General features: G+C 35.4%; 3 protein-coding genes across 8 annotated transcripts; all 3 read left to right on the top strand.

Annotated features, from left to right (window-relative positions):
- Window positions 1-2,253: 2,253 nt before the first annotated feature.
- Window positions 2,254-5,432, top strand: LOC125214769 (protein DCL, chloroplastic-like). Its single transcript, XM_048115920.1, has 3 exons — window positions 2,254-2,798; window positions 3,762-3,876; window positions 4,980-5,432. Exons 1-3 carry the CDS (start codon window positions 2,419-2,421, stop codon window positions 5,154-5,156), a joined length of 672 nt encoding a protein of 223 aa, XP_047971877.1. The 5' UTR covers window positions 2,254-2,418; the 3' UTR covers window positions 5,157-5,432.
- Window positions 5,433-14,245: 8,813 nt separating this feature from the next.
- On the top strand, window positions 14,246-18,256 carry LOC125221514 (bZIP transcription factor 23-like). 4 transcript variants are annotated; one of them, XR_007176377.1, is made up of 5 exons: window positions 14,519-14,755; window positions 14,848-16,174; window positions 16,820-16,901; window positions 16,996-17,097; window positions 17,875-17,912. XR_007176377.1 is itself a non-coding variant. In XM_048123642.1 (4 exons), exons 2-4 carry the CDS (start codon window positions 15,011-15,013, stop codon window positions 17,947-17,949), a joined length of 1,341 nt encoding a protein of 446 aa, XP_047979599.1. In that variant the 5' UTR covers window positions 14,246-14,268; window positions 14,848-15,010; the 3' UTR covers window positions 17,950-18,256. The 4 variants fall into 4 exon arrangements, 2 of the variants coding, with proteins under 2 accessions (XP_047979599.1, XP_047979592.1); XR_007176379.1 differs by having other exon boundaries at window positions 14,520-14,755; window positions 16,815-16,901; XM_048123642.1 differs by lacking the exons at window positions 14,519-14,755; window positions 16,820-16,901 and adding an exon at window positions 14,246-14,268 and having other exon boundaries at window positions 17,875-18,256.
- An 852-nt stretch (window positions 18,257-19,108) lies between these two features.
- LOC125221492 (disease resistance protein RGA2-like) lies at window positions 19,109-23,511 on the top strand. Of its 3 annotated transcripts, XM_048123620.1 has the most exons (4): window positions 19,109-22,459; window positions 22,719-22,765; window positions 22,886-22,964; window positions 23,193-23,511. In XM_048123620.1, exon 1 carries the CDS (start codon window positions 19,177-19,179, stop codon window positions 22,372-22,374), a length of 3,198 nt encoding a protein of 1,065 aa, XP_047979577.1. In that variant the 5' UTR covers window positions 19,109-19,176; the 3' UTR covers window positions 22,375-22,459; window positions 22,719-22,765; window positions 22,886-22,964; window positions 23,193-23,511. The 3 variants fall into 3 exon arrangements, with proteins under 3 accessions (XP_047979577.1, XP_047979584.1, XP_047979571.1); XM_048123627.1 differs by having other exon boundaries at window positions 22,728-22,964; XM_048123614.1 differs by having other exon boundaries at window positions 22,719-22,964.

The following is a 23,511-nucleotide window of genomic DNA, read 5'->3' as shown; positions in this document are numbered from 1 at the left end:
CACAAAACACCACTGCATAAAATCTTGTTCCGGAAACCAAATGTTGCATATTTAGTGGGACGGAAGGAGTATAAAATTAGTACTCCCTCCGTCCCATAAAAGTTGAGTCGTATTCCTTTTTAGTCTGTCCCAACAAAGTTGAGTCATTTCCTTTTTTAACTAAAGACAAAACATCTAATCACTCTTATTTTATTCCATCATTTATTTTACTCTCTCTTATCTTTCCTACTTTTTTCATCTCTCCTATTTATTTAACATATATTCTTAATCTCCGTGCCCAAAAGTTTTGTCTCAACTTTTATGGGACAGAGGGAGTAGAATATAAAATACTCGCTTCATCTCGTCTCACTTTGACCGGGCACAAATTTTAAGAAATACTCTTTCTAAGAGTTCCGTTTTTCCACCCACTTTTCTTAACATTTTTTAAAACTCGTGTCGTCCATAAATGGGACTCCTAAAGGCTGACGGAGGAAGTATAATGAAAAATGAATTGATAAAGTTAGTGGAACGAGGGTCATATTTTTATAATAAAATGTGAGTACGAATGAGTAAGTGGTATGTGGTCCACTACCAAAAATAATATTTCATCCGTTCCAAGGTAGATGTCACACTTTCTTTTTAGTTTGTCCCACAAAAGATGTCACATTTCTTCTTATGAAAAAAGTTCTCTCTCCTTCAATTATAATTCTCTCACCACTTAACACACAAAATAACATCTCCTAAAATCTTATGTCATTTTCCAAATGTCACATCTACTTTGGGACGGAGGGAGTAAAGAGTAAAATGAGACAAACTATGTGCAACAGACTGAAACGAAAAAATGAGATAAATCATCTGGGACGGAGGGAATGAATAAAAGTTTGTGTAATTTTATTTTTTTATCAATGGCTATTTTTGTAATAATAATTGTAGTTTTATTTTTTACTCTATCCGTCCCCCAAATTTTGACACGGTTTGATCCGACACAAGTTTTAAGAAATGTAATAGAAAGTGAGTTGAAAAAGTTAGTGGGATATGAGTCCTACTTTTAAAGTATTAGTTTTATAATAAAATGTGGTATTAATGAGTTAGTGGAATATGTAGTCCACTACCAAAAATGGTAAAAAGTGACGTGTGTCAAAATTTGGGGGACGGACCGAAATAGTAAACTGTGTCAAAATTTAGGGGACGAGGGTAGAGGTGCCCACGGTTCAAGAACCGTCGGTTCCGGTTTTGGAAATTGTTGAACCGGAACCGAACCGCGAGGGTGTTTTGCGGTTCCAGTTCCGGTTCCAAAACTGCCTGTTTCGGTTTTGATTCCGAATCGACGGTTTTCCAGCAATTTTTTACGATTTTTAACGGTTCCAAACCGCCAGTTTTGCTGCTATTTTTTGCGGTTCCGGCTTGATTTTACGGTTTTCCGGCGGTTTTTCGCAGTTTCGGTTCGAAAATTTTTGAACATGAACCGAACCACGATTCAAAAATTCGACGGTTTCAGTTCGTGTAAATTTTTATGGTTTCCGTTCAGAACCGTAACCGACGGTTACGGTTTCGGTTTTAACTGCCGGTTCTCGTAAACCTTGGGCTCGGTCCAGACGAGGGAGTATAACTTAAGAGCATTTGCAATAGGCCGCCTACGCTAGGCCTACTCTCTCCCCGCCATCGTCCATCAACACTTAAAATTCCAATTCTCGCTACATCAAGATTTTTTTCAAATAACAGCTAAATTCTAAGGCTACACCACATGCTAGCCGCGTAATAAAAATAAATAAAAACAACTAATGATATAATGGAAACTAAACACATAAATAATTTTTAATTAAATTTACGACACATATACGGAAAAAAATCGCTAATTTTATTTAAATAAAATAAAGTACATTAACTAAAAATCAAAAAAAAATTACATAATAAAAAAAAAAACTGCTTCCACAAACGAGCGCACCACCCTACTCTACTCCTCACTAATTTATTAAAAAATACATTAAAAAATATTAGTGATGCCTTGAAAATTATATAATTAAAAAAATTCATAAAATAAATACATAATTATAAAAAACAAAAAAATAGCACTGACCGATCGCTCGCACGATCGGCACGCCACAATGGCGGCCAGCGCTCACCTATTTTTTCGCCGATTTAGCGCTGGCCGATTCCAATAGTTCGACTAGCCAACCGGCTAGCGACGCGAATAGGCTAGCCGGTGGGCTAGCCGCCACTGGAAATGCTCTAATAGAACATGGTTGCTCAACCCGACCCGATCCGATTTCACTCTCTGAACGCATGTTATCTTCTGTTCTTCGACTACGGCTAAACAAAATTTTGGACCGAAGAAAATTTACCAAAAGCAATCGAAAAATGATTGCTTTTCGCGAATTGGAAGTGTAATTCACTCCATAAACCGCTTAAAAACTGCATCGCAGTCTTAGTTGGATTGCTATGGCGTCTTCAATTGCATCTTCAAGTTCAGCAACTGTATATTCATTCCACGGAAAACCAATTTCGCAAAACCTAATTTTATCCCCATTTTCCATATCTTTCCCGCTCCACAAAGCTCGATTGCGCGCCGTGAAGACCAGGTCGGTCGGCGGCGGCGCGGTTGGGAGCAGCCAGGAGCGCGGCGGCGACTTGTTGAGGAAGCCGGTGGCACCTTCCCCTGCTTCGAACGATGAGGAGGATTCGGCGGCGGAGTATTCGGATGATGATGGGAGTGATAGGAAGCGCGGAGATGGTGACACGTGGGTAGATTGGGAGGATCAGATTTTAGAGGACACTGTGCCTCTGGTTGGATTTGTTAGAATGATTCTTCACTCCGGAAAGTAAGCTCTTCTTTTCTTTTAGATTCACTAATTTGATTTGCTTCGCTTCTGTGATTTATGCCTTTCCAGCTTACATTATGTGTATTTCTGTATACAAATACACCTTGTGATTGAATCTTGGGAACTACCTTAGAATTTGAATTAGGATTATGGAACAGAGGGAAATTCGTGTTTCGTAGATGGTTACCGGTCTTTTAAGGGCTTGAGAATGATCCCCTGTTTCTGGTTTTAGTATGTCACACTGATTGGCTCGTATAGCTTCTGTGAGAATGAAAACAAGAAACTTGTTTGTTTGTGAATTACTGATGGATGATATGAGTTGATAAGAATTTGAGGGCATTCTTAGGGTTACCGAGAAGGTGAGAATTAATCTATCGGTTTTCAAATGTAGCATATGAGCAAAGAAATTAATGAAGGTGCTGGTTGAATGGATACCACATTGTGATGCTTGATAATTTTGTGGTTGAATCTTGTATTTACTTGGGAACCACCTTAGAGTTGGAGCTAGGATTATGGACCTTGTCTGAGGACTTCAGGGGAAATCGTGTTTGGGAGATGTTTACTGGTCTTTCAAGGGCTTGAGAATGATCCCCTGATTCTGGTTTTAGGATCACAATGACTGGCTTGTGTAGTTTCTCAGAGAATGCTAGCAAGATTTGAGGCCATTCTAAACTGATAATTGGGTATTCAAGTTTCTTTAGGGTTATGGAGGATTAATCTATTAATTTTCAAATGTAATATATGAGCAAAGAAGTCGATAAGGGTGCTGGTTTAATGGACACCATTTTTTGATTGAATCTTGTATTCGGTTTGGAGCTACCTTAGAGTTGGAACTAGAATGATGGACCGTGTCTGTGGACCAGAGGGATCAGCAAGAAACCTGTTTGTTTGTGGATTACTGGTGTGAGATGGTGTAAGTCACATTTTTGTCAAACTTAACCCCATATGATTTTTCTATTGCAGGTATGAATGTGGCAATAGGTTGAGTCCTGAACATGAGAGAACTATTCTAGAGAGGGTGCTTCCTTATCATCCTGCATATGAAGACAAGATAGGATCTGGAATTGATTACATCACGGTATCTCTCTTACACTATCTGTGATTGAAGCTTTCATACAATGTTGTTAAGTTTATGAAGTTCGTTACTAATAAATTTGAACATTGCTGCATTTTGCATGAGTTTAGAAAAGAGCTACTCTGCTGAAACATCTTCACTCATTCCTACTCACATTTTATTATAAAACTAATATATAAAGGTAGGACCCACATTCCACTAACTTTTTCAACCCACTTTTCATTACAATTCTTAAAACCCGTGCCCGGTCAAAGTGACCCGAATCATCCGAGACGGAGGGAGTATTTTTTAAATAGAGATAAAACAACCACACTGACCCACAGGCAGGAAAAGAGCCTAATATCGCAATAACCATAAGTTCGTTACCCATTAATAACTTGCCTACTGAACAAAGGCAGCGGTCCGTCTAAAATTATAAATATCCTTTTATTCTTTTTTCTTCAAATGGTATTAGAATTAGACTGTTGATGATGATGGCTTCTGGGATGTAGTCAGGCGGTTATTCTTCCGCTCAAGTTCTGCAGCTAGTGTCATCTGGAGAAACAAAATAATGGGGAAAAAATTGAACCTTGTAATCTCCCTTCCCGCCTTGACATTTTGGCATGTCGAGGACACCTAGGTTTCAATAGCTCACAACCAAACGCTCTAACAATATCCATTTCCCCAGTTGTCCTTTTATTAGATTCATGGTACCTCTTTCGGGTTCAGCCATTCAGGAGAAGAAATGAAGTAGGAAAATCGGTCCAATTAGGTCATCAAATATCAATACTAGAGGCTATAAGCTTATATCACTGTCGAACACTTTCAGCAAGTGTAAACGTAATACAACCTTTTTACTTTTGTGTAGAGTATTATCATAATGTAATGTTATACCCTGCATCTGTCATGTTTTCGGAAAAAGTTACTAGAGGCAAATTTTTGTTGGCTCAACCAGAAAGTGATACCAAAAATAGCTAGCTTTACTTATAAATTTCGTGAAACGAGATTTTCAAATGTGCCAAGGCCGGTTTTTTATCACATGGATACACACATCAGTTATGCACCTGAAAAGGTTCATTCGCTTAGTTAATTGCTGAAAGTTTCTTATGTTTGAATCTGCTCGACAGATTGGGTACCATCCTACCTTTGAGAGCTCAAGATGTTTATTCATCGTTCGCAAGGATGGAGATTTGGTCGATTTCTCATACTGGAAATGCATAAAGGGCTTGATAAAGAAAAACTACCCTTTATACGCAGACAGCTTTATTCTGAGACATTTTAGGAAGCGTAGGCGCAACGACTGAAGGTAAATTTTTTGCTTAATCATGTCATAGTACTGAGCTGAATAGTTGGATACTGTCAATCTGAATATAGCTGAGTTGAATTATTAATGTTTAAATGGAATAGTAGCTTTGCCTTATCATTATCAGTTTATTAATTGGCAATAAAAGCCAGGCATTTTTCTGTTGTAATTTTAGGATGATGTGTATTCTACATAATTTTGTATTATTTGATTTTGTTTTAAAATGACTGGCTACATTTTGTTGTGTTCCATGATATCCATTAGTATTTTCCTTTGATTCATATTGTTGATATCATATAAATTGTTATTTAATTGGGTAACGCAGATATGCATGAACAAAGAAAAAGAATATTTAATTTAATTTTTTATTATGCATCATTAGAGAATATTTATGAGGCTAAAATTGATTTTATATAGGTAAATTCTGTTTGTCGACCAAAGTTAGGCATCCATATATATTTTTTATATCGTCGTTGATTTTTTTGGAGTACTGGTAAGGATGAGGTTTTGGAAAAGTAAGGTTTTTAGGATAAAGTTTCATTTATTATTTTAATTATAATAAATTTAATTTAGTTTGTGAATTGTGATGATGATTTTTTCAGGAAACGAGGTACTCAACTAAATCAATTTTTTTTATTTTACTATTAACACAAGTATTCAAATATTCTGTTTTGTTAGTTATAAGCAACGCTCTATCCAAAACTATTACTCCATCCATCCGCCATTAAGAGTCTCATTTGAGTTCGGCACGCACTTTAAGAAATATAGAGGAAAGTGGGTGAGATATTGGAATATGGGGTTCATTTTTATATATTAATTTTATAATAGAATGTGAATAGAATGAGTTAGTGGAAACTGACGTGTGCCAATCATTTATAGTAAAAGTGAACCAGAACTCATAATTGCGAACGGACTAAAATGATAAACCGGGACTTCTAATGGCGGATGGAGGGTTATGAAAATAGCAACAAATAAACACAGTAAGTACAAGTATATGAACAATATACATTCTAGCGTTATTCATCAATTACATCCATTCGAAGAATCCGATAACCGCAAATAACAAGGAATAGAAAACTAAAAATAAATAATAATTAAATTATAGTTCGTGTTGTTTGATTCTTCATTTGTTTCTATTTTCTTATTTTCATCCATTAATTTTTTACTTTACTACTGTTGCATAAAATGATAGTACTACAACAATTAAACCATGGTTCAAAATTCAAATCATATGGTCAAAAAAAATTGTTGTTGGGCTATTCATTTGCTTTCATTTTCTTGTTTTCTTCTGTTGCTTTTTTATTTTACTGCTTTTGCATAAAATTAAAATTATTGTTTTTATTTATATAATTTTGTTGTCTTTTATTATTATTTATTTTCTGCAAACAACAAGTGAAACAAAAAGTCAAGTGTGTGGGCTGCAATCTTACGAAAGGTGTACACGTGTCAACTATAAATACAACTCCCATGTAGTATGTGTTATTTTCACCATAAATGGAGATTGCAACTTTCAACACTATTGATCCTTTTTCAGCATATATGAATCACAAAAAAATTATGTGCAATCATCTTATAATAAGATAAAACTTTAATTCTAGTACAAGTTGTACAATTATCTATCTTAATTACACATTAATAATTTCAAAATTATGTTTTTAGTGTATAAAGTGAAATTAGAATCTTCACGATGAGACAGTCTTCCATCATTATTCAATCTTTTCAAAATTAAATTGGACGGTGAAAATGATACTCCTATTTTCATTAATTGGGCCCTTGAGAGGATAACATGGATAAGATATTATATTTCTTCTCGTCTAAGCATTAGTTTTCATTTTCTTTTTTGTATCACGATCGTGTATGTAGTGGTGGAAGGTGATTTAATGGATATACTTTTTAATATAGCATGTGACTTTGTTAGTAGATTTAGTGTGGATATTGACAATTGAATTTCATGTGAGGTCTTTTCTCATGAAGTTATGTGACTTTCTAAAACATAAGTCTAAAGTATTCGATAATTTGAATAATCGAACTCAATCAAATCAAAATATTAAATTCAATAAGAATTTCTTTGAAATTTGGATTTTCTATTGGGCTCAGATTGATAATACATAAAACTTATTTAAATACTACAACTAAATAAATATTTTATGCAAATAATATATTTGTAATGTCCAAAATTTCTGAAATGAGAAAGAATAAAAATCAATAATATATCTTCTTTTTCGAATTTTTTGAATCTTCAAACTTTTTTATTAATTGAATTTTCAATTCGATTCGGATTGAGGTATAAAATTTTAGGATTTTCATATTCGATTTTCAAATATTTAGGACTGTTTCATATTTATGAAATCGGAAAGTAGGGGTGAACTTCATGATTGTTTCGTATTTATGCAATCACAAACAATTATGAGAAATCATCTCATCAAAAAATCCAATCTGAAATTTGAATGTTCATCCCTACTCTCCAACATCATATTATTGATTAGTGGTGAAATATTTTTTCGAGTATTTTATTTACATTAAAATATATAAGTTCATACAAATTTATGAAAAGACTGACATTTGGATAACAAACTATGCTCAATTCTATTTTATAATCATTTATAAATATATTAGTTAGAAGCAACATTACTTTGTGGTATTGTGTAGTAGAGCCATAATAATATATACTTACACTCTTCTAGCCAAAAAATTTGTCCCTTGAAATGTTGTATACAGTCCAAATTTTATATACATTTTCAAAGTTGTATTCTTTGAGAGAGAGAGATACTAAATTTGGGAGGCCTGCATTGTATTATGATCACAAAATCGGAATGATAAATAAATGCCAACCGACATTCAATCAATATACAATTATGCAGCACAATAATTCACTACTATATGCACACTAGGGTTAGTAAGATTGGTTGAGATTGATATTGCTAAATTAAATTAAATTGGTCAACTTCCCCAATATATATAAGATTGGCATGTGCTTTACGGAATAATTGTATGGATTGATTACATTTTTTGTCATATATATGCATATATATTGATCCTATACTATTTATAGAAACTATTTAGAATTTCGTCTAGTTAAAATAATCTCATTGACATACTAGATGTTCAAGATCTTAGCATTAACAAAGTAGGTATATCAACACGATTGTGTAAGAGTTCAAATTGGTATATAAACATAATTGATTTTTATAAGGATTATTTGAATTGATGTTACTCGACCCAATTATTTTTGTTATGATATGATATTTCTTCTATCATCTATTCATTTTCTAACAAAAGACTGTGCCTTAAGAAATGAAAAAGGATCACGAGCGAGTTTGGCTCGATGGGCTCAATTGGTTCACCAGAGCGCGGTAGAGCATCCAAGTTTTATGACTAAGCCATGCTCGAATAATATATTCAACCACACCCTTTTATGCTAACCTAAAAAGTATGGTATAAAATTATAATTAGAGCAAAACAAAAGGCCGTCGTTGCCTTTCGAATTAAATAAATTGCCAACTTTTTTGAAGAATATTATAATATGGGCATATGCTTTACCAAATAATTGTATGGGTTGATTGCACTTTTTGTCATATGTGTAGAATAGATTTATTTGGTCCTTTACTATTTGTAGAAATTATTCTTAGAATTTCATCTAATTTAAATAATCTCAAAGACGTTCTCTTAAATTGCATTACTAAGTAGGTATTAAATGAAATATAAACACATAAATGCTATCTTATTAATACATTCATTCATTTTATTCAGATTATAAAGTCATGCATAAATGCTATCTTATCAATACATTTCTTCTAGCAAAAGAACTTCCATTTTCATGCTACGTTCACTTTTTTTATTAAGAGGGGAAAAGTTTGATTTCATATTTTTATGATCACATTTTAGAAAAAGTATTCTTTTCTTTTGAAAGTTCTCACTTGACTAAACTGTTATCCAAAATTTTTGAAGCTTTAAGTGATGTTAGTCAAATATTAAGATTTTTTATTTCGAGGATTACATGAGGTACTATGTATATACAAGCATAACTCGTGATCACTCTCGTTTAATTTAGCCATATCTATTGTATTTCATACATTTAGTTTGATTTTAATATTTAAAAATTATTATTGGCATAGTTAACTTATAAATTTTTTAAAATCAAAGATTGATTTGTTATACTAAAATGAATCCAATATATCTTCAACGTGCATAAGTTAAATTCTATGCATTGATTATTCAAGTGAAATAATAAAAATTAATTGTTACTAATTATAATTTAGATTAATGACAAAATACACTCATTTTCGTAGGCAAACATATCCATGTATAATACTTTACATGGATAGAATTAGCTTTTAATATTATGCAGTGCTGTTCGCTTGTGATAGGCAGGATTGGATTTTCTTTTTCTCCACAGAATAAAAGAAAATGGAAAGTGTAGATATTAAGCACTTTAATTTGTAGGTATGATTTTTTATAGAAGATATGGTATATATTAAATAATTGTGTTGATGCTGATTTCTGAGTTCATCTATTTTTGTCCTCATATATATGTCACTATCAATATCATTTTTTTTCTATTTAAACTATGTCAACTTTAATGGATAGTTTTATATTATGTAGTGTGTATATGTTTGGGTCGTCACTAAGCATGCCAAATGGCACATTGCTACGAACAACCTCCAAAATCAACTGTTTGGAATTTATATATGTCTCTCTCTTTTTTTATTTTTTACTTTTATTCGAGACTTATTGACAGAATATTGATAAACCAAGTTGGGTTTGACGTTTTCCAGTCGTCACATTTATCTATTACTATTTGTTTGAATATTTTCTAATATGTATCCCAAGAAAAATAAGTTTCAATTTATGTTGCTGTTTTTCTTCTGTATTTATTTAAATATAGTTTTTGAGTAATTTTTGTTTATCTTCTGATTATGGTGTACTATTATTTGTTTGAATGTTTCATAACACATAGTTAAAAATATCAATGATAGGCAGAACACATTTTTCTTTTTTGCACTAAATTTGAACCTTATATGGTATAAGTTTCCTACAAATTATCGGTTTGAATTCTCAGCCCCACAATTTTACGTAGTACCATATATATATATCCACCATTTAAATTTTCACTTTCACTAGATGCGGGTTTCATAAAATATAAAATAAAGCGGATGAAAAAAATTAGTGTATCATGAGTGTTATTTATATATTTAATAGTCGTACTAAAATGTGACTATAATAATTTAATGGAGTGTGTGATCTACTTCTCTAAAATGAAAGAGGTAAATAATGCCTATAGTTGTATTAAAATGTGACTATAATAATTTAATGGAGTGTGTGATCTACTTCTCTAAAATGAAAGAGGTAAATAATGTCTTTATGTGAATATCTAGAAATGACAAAATAAGATATTACTACTGTATTATTTTGTAGATGGATAGAGGCACTTGTGTCCTGTTATTGAATTAAATTAAATATTTAATTACAACATTTAAGATTTTTATGCTAACGGTTTTTGTGATATTTTTGCTTTCTCCACTTTGGGTTACATTAGTGTGACTTATATAAAAGGTGTTAGATTTCCATCTCAGAGTGAGAAACTTGTGTGGGTTAATATTGATGGTGATGGTTGTAACATCATGGCTAGGAAAAATATTGTGAAATATTTTAGTGAAGAAGGTATATGCAATGTGTATCATGGTTATTGGATGTGACATTAGAGTTATCCATTGTACCAATAATAAATTAAAATATGCTCAAGTTTATGAAAGTTAGCTTTATAAAATGTTCATTTTATTATTTGAAAAGTAGTGTATGAAAAAAGTATCAAAAGATAAAAATAGATTAGCCGTTTTTCAATAAATGTATATTTTTGCCACTAATTCACTTGAATTAGCTTTAGTTCACAACTAAAAAAGATTTGTAGTTTTGAATTGGAGTCCTAATAAAATTAACCGAGTTCACGATTACTTAGATATAGACTTATAGTCATTGTTGTATTTATTATATATATTCTTTTATCATTAATTACTTATGGTATTTTGTTCTTTTTCAATAAATTATAAAAATTTGAAAAGTCGTGTAACGATGGACTCGAACATACACGAGACTTTTGACTTGGCTAACCCATGTACAATAGTACTACTATTTTGATCTTTAAAATTTATATTATGAGTAAATAAAATGTCCATGGGGTTATTCTTATTTAGTTTAAAAGTCTCGTAATATTTTAGTGTAGTCTTAATTTCTATCTTGTTATTGGATCCAATAAATGGAATTTGTAAAGTCGGACATAGTGAAGAAAGTCATCGTCAATGCCAGAATACGATAGAGATGCCGCGATCGTTGTTGATGTCAGATTGCAGAAGCGGTGGAACGATCTTCAAGCGAAAGAAAAACGAAAATGAACTCAATCACTAAAAATAGAGGAGAGCTATATCACATGAATTTCATGTTCATGACAACTCCAAAAATCGAAATTACCAAATTTTTAGAAACCTCATGACCATTGATGGGGTAAGTCGACCTTATATTCGCAATAAAATCTATCATACGTCACTAGAAGGACACTTAAGCTAAAATTTGAAGTTAACCGAATTAACTATATTGCCGTTGGTTGTAAGATATTTTAACTAAAACTAGAAATTGTAACAATTATTGTTTGATGTTGAATTTTCTATTACAACTATTGCATTGCCTCAACCAAATTGACACCATCATTTTTCTATATTTGGCTCTTCCAGAGTGAATCAAATTAAAGTGTGATCTTATCCCCTCAATTATTGTTGAGTGTTGGCAAAGCCAAGATTATTAGATATTTCAGTTCTTTTTTGTCGAGTATATATCCATATTGATAGCAATGTTCAATTATTTCTCATATCGCGTAACATAATTAATCACATTTTTTTTGTAAGCAAAAAGTTTTAAATTAAGCACATATCTATATTTATTTACATGGCAATTTTAAATCAATTAAATAATAATTTATAGGCCAAAACCTTGCTAAATTTCCTTAGTATGAATTATGTTTTGTTTTTTTAATTTCCAAAATATTTTTAGAAATTTACTTAAATTAATTTTAATTAATCTGTCTTTTTGCAAAGATTTAGAAACTACAGTTTATAGATATATAGTTTCCCTACATAATGATTAAGTCAAAAATATTTTTAAGACCATAAAATGCCACGTAGCAAGCCATCAAGCCATTTCTTTTATGAAATTATTGCGTCCCTATTTAACAATTTTATGTTCTCTATATAATATCATTAAACGGTTAAAGCCGAAAATAATTTTATCGATTCAAGTTTAACTGATTAAAAACTACATTCATGTTCTCCATATCTATATTTTTTTCTTGAGGTATAAAGTAATTACTTTACTCCAACATTCCAAGCCAATCAATTCGAACAGAATATAAGAATTGGTCCGAAAATTGATGGGAGATAAGGTGAGAAAAAAAAAACAGATTTAATTGGTTTCGTATGAAAAAATATTCACTTTTTCTTGGAATTTATTTGTGAAGAAAATAACTTATTATTATGACATGGATATTACACGTTTATGTTGGATAACCTTGCGTGAAGGGTTCGTTTGTTCATAAATATGTATGATAATAAAATATCTTGTTTAATCAAATACTCAAAATTCTGTTAGTATTGTGATATATATTAACCATAAAGACATATTTTTTTGTTTCATCAAATAAGCAAATTATAAAACAATAGATAGCTGTATAACATATGTAATACCACTAAATTACCATTAGACTTAAACTATTATGTTATTGCTCTCGTAGTTTCAAAAGGATATTTTAAAAATTACTCTCTCCGTCCCCGATTAAGAGTCACATTTTTCCATTTCGGTCCGTCCCCAATTAAAAGTCATACTTCATTTTTACCATAAATGGTAAGTACGTCTCACACTAAGTCACTTCACTCACGTTTTATTATAAAACCAATATAAAAAAGTGGGTCTCACATTCCCCTAACTTTTTCAATCAATTTTTCTTTACATTTCTTAAAACTCGTGCCCGGTCAAAGTGTGACTCTTAATTAGGGACGGAGGGAGTAAAACTTTATATAATTTTTCATATAATTAAATATAAAAATAATTCAATTTAACTATAAATGGGCGAATCTAGCCTATTAGGTGGTGGGGCAAATGACCCTCCTCAATTCTTGTTTGACTTTATAAATTTTTAAATATATGTAAGAAATTGCATTTATTGCCCTTGCTCAAATATAATTTTTTTTTCCTATATGAGATATCGTATGTAAAAAAAATTGCACGGTGAAATATTTATAATTTTTATTTTTCAAATTGTATTTGGTTCGGCAATTTTTACGATCAATTTTAGTAGTAAAATCACGATTTGTAGCTGCAAATGCATATGTATTAGTATTAGACACATTCATACAAATTTAATTTTCTCACAAGATTTGAATACATTGCATAGTAAAAATTAATTTTCTCCACACACAACGACATACATTTGTAATGTTCACTCAATTTTGTAGTGATGAATATTAAATGATTTAAAAAAAGTGCTATCAACCAGAATCTCATACATAACACATGTCGAGCTCTTAACAAGACTCACCAAAACAAAATTTCCATCAATCTTTCGTTATAATTAATTACTACTACATGAAAAAGTGACCAAACACAAAAATAAACATCGCATCCCTAGTCTTCCCACAAATCAATCATGAAATGACATAAAATCAAAATTGCACATGCAAACTGCGATTAGCAACAAAAACAACCAAATTAATCAATTCAAAAAAAAAAAAAACACCAAAAACTAGTGGAGCACCAAAATCAAATCATGCCCGGGCCGGGCCGGGCCGGCCCACACCAATCCCCACTACCCGACAAACCAAAGAACCAATCTCAGCCGTCCATCCATCACGCAACGCGTACGGCCCAGATCTCACCACTTATCCAGCTGCGGTTGGTCTGATATCACACCAAACCCTTCCTACTCCACAATTATGATTGGTCCACGATTTTCAGTGGGTGGGTCCCACCATTTTATTTTATTTTATTTTAGCCCATAAATAAGCATTCCCACTCTCCTCTGTTGAAAAGTCATCGGGGGACACATGGCGGCAGCCCACAACCATATTTTGGTAAGAAAATAATATATTTAATTAATGTAATTATTTGTTTTTTTCTGCATTTTTTTCGCTATATTTATGTCTTTTTTTCGGGCTAGGAGAACTTTTGTGTTTGTGTTTTGCTAATTCTTTTCTTGGATTTATCCCATTTCTCACTGCCATCAGTTAACTGTTAATTGGGACTGCTTTGTTCAGTTTCCATTTTGGGATTTGCGGTTAGTTTTTTTTCTCTTGAGCTTGTGTGTATGTGTGTGTGTGTGTGGGTATCCCAATTTTTAGGGAATCATGCTTTTGAGATGATAGCTTTATAGATATTTTGTTGTGGGCTCAATTTACATTTGCTTACTAGATTTGGATTCTGTTATCTTTTTGCTGTTTTTGGGATGAATCTTGTGTGGGCATCTTTACTTTGGTTTCTTTACATTTTGAAATTGTGTGGATTGAAGCGTGAGAGGATAGTTTGCTTACAATTTATGTTGTGAGATTGAAGCATGAGAGGGTAGTCTGCAATTTTGTTGCTAAAGATTGTATTTTTATGTGTTTGGTACTTGTGAATTTGCTGATTATAGATGGCTTCACTTTTGTTTGTAGGTGAATTTGTTGAAGGAGTGAAGGAAATAGGAAGGTGTGATCTGTTGTTTATTGGTTTGGGGGTTTATTCTGTGGTTTGATTGAGTAAGGGGGGATTGGTTTGGATTGATTTGGATTGGTTTGGATTGAATTGGTGGTAGTGTGAGGGGAGGAAGTGTTGGAAATGGGGAGTAATTTAAATTTCAAGAATTTCGCGAACGAGCCACCAGCTGGCGGTGGTGGGAGGGTGGCGAATAATAGCCCATTGACGCGGCAGTCCTCTGTCTATTCTTTGACCTTTGATGAGTTCCAGAATACTATTGGGGGGAGTGGGAAGGATTTTGGGTCAATGAACATGGATGAGCTTTTGAAGAGTATATGGAGTGCGGAAGATAATCAGAACTTCGCTCCCACCATTGGTGGTGGTGGTGGAGGTGTTGGTGGTGGGGGAAGTGGTGGTGTCCAAGAAGGGGGTGGCTTGCAGAGGCAGGGATCGTTGATCCTTCCCCGGACACTAAGCCAGAAGACGGTTGATGAGGTGTGGAGGGATATGTCGAAAGAGGGTGGTGCAGCGAAGGAGGGAGACGTCAGCGTTGCTAGCTTTGGCGTGCCACAGAGGCAGCAGACGTTGGGGGAGATTACACTTGAGGAGTTCTTGGTTAGGGCCGGGGTTGTGAGGGAGGAGGCTCAGTTAGCTGCTGCGAACAATGCTGGGATTTTTGGTGATCTGTGGCACCCTGTGAATAACAGCTCGGGTTTGGGGTTTGGATTTCAGCAGCAGCAGCAGCAGCAGCAGGCTAGTAGGAATTTGGGGTTGATTAGTGCTGGGGTTACTGAAACTAGTAATCCGATGGCTGCACAATCGGCTGCTAATTTACCGTTGAATGTGAATGGCGTAAGGTCTTCCACACAGCAGATGGAGAATCATCAGCTGCAGCAGCAACAACGGCAACATCAGCCTCAGCAGATCCTTCCAAAACAGTCCGCGATGGGTTATGGATCAGCTATGGGGATTCCAAGTAACGGTCAGTTGAGTAGCCCACGGATTAGGGGCGGAATGGTTGGGATTTCTGACCCGGGAATGAATAACTCACCAGTCCATAATTCAGCTTTGCAAGGTGGAGGGCTTGGGATGGTTGGTTTGGGGTCTAATGGATCTCCAGCTGTTTCGTCAGACGGGCTCTCTAAGAGCAACGGGGATACGTCTTCAGTGTCACCTGTTCCTTACGTGTTTAACGGGGGTTTGAGGGGTCGGAAGAGTGCTGCTCTGGAGAAGGTGGTTGAAAGGAGGCAGAGGAGGATGATAAAGAACAGAGAGTCAGCTGCAAGGTCACGAGCTCGTAAGCAGGTAAAAAGCCTTACAGTTATTGGCTTTGATGTTTCTTCATTTAAGTTCTAGGACTAGAAGGCCCTAACATGAAGATCGAACGTATTATAAACAAACTGAAAAAATAGGTTTTTACACGATAGATTACTTGCTATTTCAAATGAAATGGCCTGTAGAGTTCTAGTCAGCTTCCTATTTTTGCAATTGTATTCTGTCAACAGTCGTGCACCCTTGGATCAAACGTTTCATTCCTCGTGTATTCAAGGTATCTTTTGCGGCCAATGTCCTCTTAAGTAGTGAATTTGTACCCTACCCATCTCTATTCTGTCCGCTTGCTTTTCCCGAGATTTTAGATTGATGTTTAGAATCGGTTTTCATTCAAAAATATGGAACAGACCTATGACTTTTACCTTTCATGAAGTTCTATATGGTGCCATGTCGAAAGATTTATAGTTAGTAATATATTTTTGTTTGTGATGTCGATGTTACGACTGCCCGAGAAGAAAGTAGAAGTAGGGCTTTAATAACAAAGTGCTGCATAGACAAACGACTATAGATTTCATATTCGTGCCACTTTCTAAGTTATGATCGTCAAACTTCTTTTATCGTACATGGACGTCCCCAAAAACATTTGAATAAGAAAATTGGATGTCTTATGCAGCACAGTTGTATTGTGATAGGCGGTCTAGTGTGACGAGACATGAACGTTACTCTTCATGAGACGCTTAGAGATCTCATTTTGCACAAGGTAATTTAGTGTATGCTTACACTAAATTACCATATTAGACGTTGGAATTAGACGTTGAACTTGACTAACCAGCTCTCCTTTTGGGTTCGTGCAGGCTTACACCATGGAGTTGGAAGCAGAAGTTGCTAAATTAAAGGAGGAAAATGAACAATTGCAGAAGAAACAGGCGGAGATAATGGAAGTGCAGAAGAATCAGGTTCGTTGCTTCGCCTTCACGCCACAAATTTTGAATACGACATTTCATATGTGGCTACCATTTTCATCCTTCCATTTCCTTATCAAATTCTTGGGTTTTAGCAGTGGTGACCCAAGGTTGTCTCCACTCCCTATTGATCCCATTTACTGAAAATTGAATTTCCACCACACAAAGCTGGCTCTTCCCGTCAAGTTTCACTCTTTGATACTCCCTCCGTCCACGAATAAGAGTCCCGTTTTTCCATTTTGGTCCGTCCACGAATAAGAGTCCCGGTTCATAATTACCATAAATGGTAAAGAGACCCCACATTCCACTAACTCATTCCACTCGCATATCATTTAAAACTAATATATACAAGTAGGACCTCTATTCCACTAACTTTCTTCCACCCACTTTTCTTAACATTTCTTAAAACTTGCGCCATTTGGAAATAGGACTCTTAATCGTGGACGGAGGGAGTATTTTCTTGTTGCTACTTTTCCCATCAACACAAGTGTTTTTATCGTTTCATTCTCCCTTCCATTTCCTTATCAAAATCTTGGTTTTGTGCAATGGTGACGAATTGTTCATCTCCACTCCCTACCGATCCTATTTTCCCATTTTCCGAAAGTTGAATTTCCACTAGACGAAGCCGGCTCATCCAAGCAAGACTTATTCTTGATATTTTCTTGAAACTACTTTTCCCATTATATCCTTTTTAGCATTGCTGATGGGAAGAGATAATGAACCCCATTCGAAATGAGCACCTTCTCATAACCTTTTTGTTTGCTTTGGCAGGCGCTGGAAATGGTGAAACAGCAGAGTGGGGCGAAGAGGCAGTGCTTGAGAAGGACACAAACTGGGCCGTGGTAAGGGCCACGTGGAACGAGCTAGATACGCCTGTGTAAATAGTACATAGAATACGACGTGGTTCATGTTGTTGTAGATGAGTATAGAGAGAGTTAGAGGAGTAGCGCTTCATCGCCTTAGGATGCATATCTCATGTTTCGATGGAATGTAGGTGGAAAAAGTTTTACAAAGGGTAGTCGATTAGGTACAAAGATTGGTAGAGTGCTGTTCCCATCTCCCAAAGTGTCGTGTTTCTCATGTTCGTATTCGTGTTCGTGTTGACATAGAATAGATTACAGTTTATTTATATATTTACATTGTTTGTGAGTTACTTTTTCTGTTTTTGATGGCTTCTTCAAAATTCTTATGATCATTTTTCACTATGTTTTGATCCCTTGTTGACATGACCTCTTATAATTCTCATGGCTACATAAACTCGAAGCACAACACAACAATGGTTATAACCATATAGTATTTGTTATGATTGCAGATAAACTTAACCCTACCTTAGAAGATGCAATTCATAAAAACTTCTTCAAGCTTAGTTAGATTGTTCGGTATTGTGTTTGAATGTACTGCATCAGTAAAATTGAGTTATGCATATATCACAACTCTATTGTAGAGTTGCAGTTATTTGTGCTGCTAAGAGAAAAATTCCACTTCAAATTATTGTAGAAAGGCAATGCAAGGTGGTCCATTTCGAACCAATAAATATGAATAAGCATTAAGAGGGTCATTTGGATCATACTCCCTCCGTCCACGAATAGGAGTCCCGTTTTTTCATTTTAGTCCGTCCGCGAATAAGAGTCCCGGTTCACTTTTACCATAAATGGTAATAGGGTCCCACCTTCCACTAACTCATTCCACTCACATTTCATTTAAAACTAATATATACAAGTGAGACCCCTATTCCACTAACTATTTTCCATCTACTTTTCTTAACATTTCTTAAAACCCGTGCCATTGAGAAATGGGACTCCTAATGGTGGACGGAGGGAGTAGCATCAAACGAATGGTAATGAATTTGTTAAGTCAATATGCGTGCAATTATTCGGATGCTAAGTGTTGGGTTTCCAATTCCATTGAATTATTGAACAAAAGGCAAGGCAAGGTTGGCCCAACTCCTTTGCTTTTATAAAAGATACTTTTTCATCTTTAACAATTCTGTACTTGCTAACACAAACACACATTCCTCTCAAATATCTCGTTTGGCTATCTGAAGAAGAAAATTAACTATTGTTTTGTTTCATAATGGCAGAGGCATTTCTTCAACTCCTTCTTGACAATTTGAGCTCCCTTATCAAGGAGGAGATCGGACTGATCTTGGGCGTCGATGATGAGATGAAGAAGCTCTGCAGCACTCTCACCACCATCCAAGCTGTGCTGGAGGATGCCGAAGACAAGCAAATTGAGAGCAAGCCAATTCGAAACTGGCTGCAGAAGCTCACCGCTCTTGCTTATGAGATTGATGACATTTTGGATGAGTGCAACACTCATGTCTCCAGACTCAACCACTCTCGTTCAAAACTCAGCCGCTACAACCTCAAGAAATTATTGTATCGCCACAATATAGCAAGGAGGATGAAACAAGTCAACGAGAAAGTGGAGGCAGTTGTTGCGGAGCGTGCTAAGTTTCATCTGCGCGAGATGCCTATTGATAGGCCAAGAGAAGCTGCTCTTACCTCACGCGAGACGGCTTCCCTGTTGAACGAGTCTGATAAGATTCATGGCAGGGAAAAAGATAAAGACAAGATTGTGAAGATCTTGGTGAACGATGTGAAGGAGAGACAGGAGATGTCCGTGCTGCCCATCATCGGTGTTGGTGGCCTTGGGAAGACCACTATTGCTCGACTAGTGTTCAACGATCCACGGGTGGAAGAGCACTTCGATGTAAGAATTTGGGTTTGTGTCTCTGATAATTTTGAGATGAAAACTTTGGTGAAGGCCATGATTGAATCTGCCACTAGAGGGAGTGGAAAAGCTTCGGATCTGCAACACTTGGATGCTGCAGAGCGTCGCCTATGTGAATTATTGAGCAAAAAGAGATATTTGATTGTAATGGATGATGTTTGGAATGACCGCCAAGATAAATGGTTTGAGTTGAGGGACGTTTTAACATGTGGCTCAACCGGCTCTTCTGTCGTAGTCACCACACGCCAAAGGAAGGTTGCTGATATAATGACTACACTGCCATGTCATTGCCTTGAGGGGTTGTCGGATGAGCATTGTTGGGCGCTGATGAGGCAACGTGCCTTCGGAGCAGGTGAAGAGGTGTCTCCACAGCTCGAAATAATTGGGAAACAGATCGTGAAGAAATGTGCTGGAGTTCCCCTGGCTGCGACAACGCTTGGAGGAATCCTACGGTTTAAAAGGAAGGAAGAGGAATGGGTATATGTGAGAGACAGTGATATATGGAAGCTGTCTGCAGAAGATAGTTTGATAATACCAGCTTTGAGACTGAGTTATCATCATCTTCCGTTGGAGCTCAGACAATGTTTTGCTTATTTTGCAGCCTTTTCTAAAGACCGTTATATCAGTAAGGATGATCTGATCCATTTATGGATAGCTCATGGCTACATTTCATCAAAGGGGAATTTACAAGTGGATGATGTTGGGAGTGAAATATGTGATGAGTTGCTCTTAAGATCTCTTTTTCAAACACATGTGGAAACCACAGACATGATTGGTGTGCATGATCTCGTTCATGATCTGGCAGAATCAATAATACAGAACAAAGTTCCGGGAATACAAAGTGAAAGAAATCTCGCAAGTGCATCAACTATCCGCGAGGTAAATATGCTAGAAAAAACATTCTTGTTTCCTAAAACATGTCAGCAAGACATGAGCATTACTTCCATTATGGCACACAGAAGTTTAAGAGTATTAAATGCAACAAGAATTAAAGATTTGCCTCCTTCTATCGGCAATCTTAAACATTTGCGATTCTTGAATTTGTCCAATTCAGAAATTCGCACTCTCCCTAACTCATTATGTACACTTTGGAATTTGCAAATTCTCAATTTGGATTACTGTTACAGTCTTGTGGCTTTACCTAAGAAGCTAACATGCTTACGTAAGCTCCGACATCTATGTTTGTGGGAATGTCAGTCATTGTGCGAGATGCCATCTAAAATGAGAGTGTTAAATGGCCTGAAAACACTGAGTAGGTTCATAGTCGGTCTCAAGAGAGATAACCAACTTGAGGAATTGGAATGCTTAGACCTCTATGGAACGCTTGAAATTAGACATTTGGAGAGAGTAAAGGACTACATGGATGCGAAGAAAGCAAAGATTGCAGAGAAAAACAATCTTCAGTGGTTATATTTGTCATGGGAAAGGAATTATGTATCCAAGATAGAGGAGGATAATGATGAAAAGGTGTTGGAAGCACTTGAACCTCACCCCAATCTTCAATGTCTTGATATACAAGGCTTCAGTGGTAGATATCTTCCACGTTGGATGTCAAAGTCAACTCTGGGAAAATTAGTTGTGTTATGTTTATGGGATTGCAAAAATTGTAAGCGTTTTCCAAAATTGGGAGAGCTACCTCGTCTTCAATCGCTATCCTTACGTAATGTGGGGGTGGAGTATATTATTGAAGAAGAAGAAGTTGGGTGTGGACACCCTGTAAAGATACAGTTCGTGGCTTTGAAACAACTGGTTTTAACTGATCTCCCAGATCTGAAGGGGCTCTCAAAAGAGCAAGGGATTAAAGATGCATTCCTGAATCTTGAAACGCTAAGTATTAAGCATTGTTCTTCATTAATATTGCATTCACTCTCATCCCTCAAAAAGTTGGAGGAACTAACATGCAGTAGCTCAACTTTGGCTTCACTATCTGAGGAGGACATTCCTAGATTACTGTGCGTGGAAGTTGAAGAGAGCCTGGCATGCTTCGCAATGGAAACGCTGGCAAAGTCTAGTAAGCTCCGGTCATTGGTAATTAAGGATGCAAAAGAGATCTCCGTGACAATAAAAGGTCTTGAATCCTTAAAAGAGCTTACAGAATTATGTCTAAATAGGTGTCGGACGATGAGATGTTTACCAGAAGGGATGTTGAGGCACCTTACTGCTCTAGAGGTCCTATCCATATATGAGTTCCCACAATTACTAGAGTTGCCACAGGATATTAAATATCTCCATAAACTTAACCGGCTCTCATTATATGCTCTTCCCAAGATGACGCGCTTGCCTCAAGTCATCGACCAACTCACTGATCTATGCCTTGATGATCTTCCTATGCTGGAATCACTTCCAGATCAGCTACCATCTCTTATTAAACTCAGTATTATATGCTGCCCAAAGGTTGTAACGATTCCTGCTCTGCCAAATCTGAAAAAGCTAAAAATCACTGAATGCCCGCAGCTGGAATGGAGATGTCAGAGAGGAAGTGGTGAGGATTGGCACAAGATTTCCCATGTTCCCAACATATCTTTTTCTAGAAGATAATTGAACTATTTTTGCCGGTTCAAGTTAAAGTGCAACAGTCAATTTCATTAAGGATGCCTCCTTTTCATTGGCCCTTCAATTAATGGTAAGAAATCCTTCTCACTTAAATTTTAATACCAATGCCTCTTATTATGTTCTTGGAATATGACATTGTTTAGGGATTCTTAACATAGTGAATCAAAGTTGAGTAAGTTTCCTTTTTCTTTTTTAATTCATGTGGCAAACTATACTTAATCCTCATGCGGGTATTGCTTGTTTTTTGGTTGTAAATTGACTCGTGTCATTCATCAACCTTAAACTTGCGTGTCATACACTAACTCTTATTCTTGTTGATCTTCGGAAAGTTGGTGCAGTGGCAACGGGCAAAGCAAGTACATGTTCGAGTGCACAGGTTCAAATGCAAGTATCTTAGAATTTATGGCAGAATTTCTGTGTTGCTCAACTTTTTAAAAGTATTTGGTGGCAAGATTCTCATTGTGTGTTTCTACTTGGATTGATTTCCTATATACAGGGCATGGTGTTGCTATGTTGGAGAAATTCAAAACAATCCATGATGCTGGAATTTGATGTGATGGATCTTTACTTCTATGGTATTGATACATTCATTTCTCAGTAGAAATATGTTGGTGATAATCTTGATGAGAATCTTGTTTTACATATTTGAGGATTAATTTCATAAATGGTTGTATCAAATTAGTTATTCCCCTGTTCCATTATAAACAATCAGTATTCCATTTAAGCTATTCCAAATAAGTCAGGTTTGGGTACACATCACACATACAAAAACCAACTGAAAGAATAAAACACATGTTTTACAGAAAATGTATTCTACCCAAATCCAAGAGGAGCACGACACTGCACAAAGGGAAAAAACCACCGAAAGATTTTTGTGGAGGTCCTGGGAAAGAAAGTGGGAAGGAGGGGAATACATTATCTGCATAATATGAATGCCGAGCGTATTCCCAAGGATGTGCTAGCGAATGGTCAGACTCGTGTTATTGAGCCATCCCTCACACTCATCCGTGAGCCAGCGGCGGATCCAGAAATTTTAATTCGGGGATACGATATATAATTGTAGAGATATAGGGATTTAAAGTTTAAAATTGATCATTTTTCTTCTATTTTACTGATTTTAAA

The sequence above is a fragment of the Salvia hispanica genome, chromosome 1, assembly GCF_023119035.1.
Source record: "Salvia hispanica cultivar TCC Black 2014 chromosome 1, UniMelb_Shisp_WGS_1.0, whole genome shotgun sequence".
Classification (NCBI taxonomy): Eukaryota; Viridiplantae; Streptophyta; class Magnoliopsida; order Lamiales; family Lamiaceae; genus Salvia; species Salvia hispanica.
The sequence above is the reverse complement of the archived record's forward strand: the minus strand, read 5'-3'. Positions and strand labels throughout refer to the sequence as shown.

Bases quoted from the DNA above. Each gene is read 5' to 3' on its own strand.
- LOC125214769 (XM_048115920.1), top strand. From the start codon at position 2,419: ATGGCGTCTTCAATTGCATCTTCAAGTTCAGCAACTGTATATTCATTC. The intron at 2,799-3,761 runs GTAAGCTCTTCT...TTTCTATTGCAG, and splicing joins ATGATTCTTCACTCCGGAAA to GTATGAATGTGGCAATAGGT. The intron at 3,877-4,979 runs GTATCTCTCTTA...TCTGCTCGACAG, and splicing joins CTGGAATTGATTACATCACG to ATTGGGTACCATCCTACCTT.
- LOC125221514 (XM_048123642.1), top strand. From the start codon at position 15,011: ATGGGGAGTAATTTAAATTTCAAGAATTTCGCGAACGAGCCACCAGCT. The intron at 16,175-16,995 runs GTAAAAAGCCTT...GGGTTCGTGCAG, and splicing joins GGTCACGAGCTCGTAAGCAG to GCTTACACCATGGAGTTGGA. The intron at 17,098-17,874 runs GTTCGTTGCTTC...TTGCTTTGGCAG, and splicing joins TGGAAGTGCAGAAGAATCAG to GCGCTGGAAATGGTGAAACA.
- LOC125221492 (XM_048123627.1), top strand. From the start codon at position 19,177: ATGGCAGAGGCATTTCTTCAACTCCTTCTTGACAATTTGAGCTCCCTT.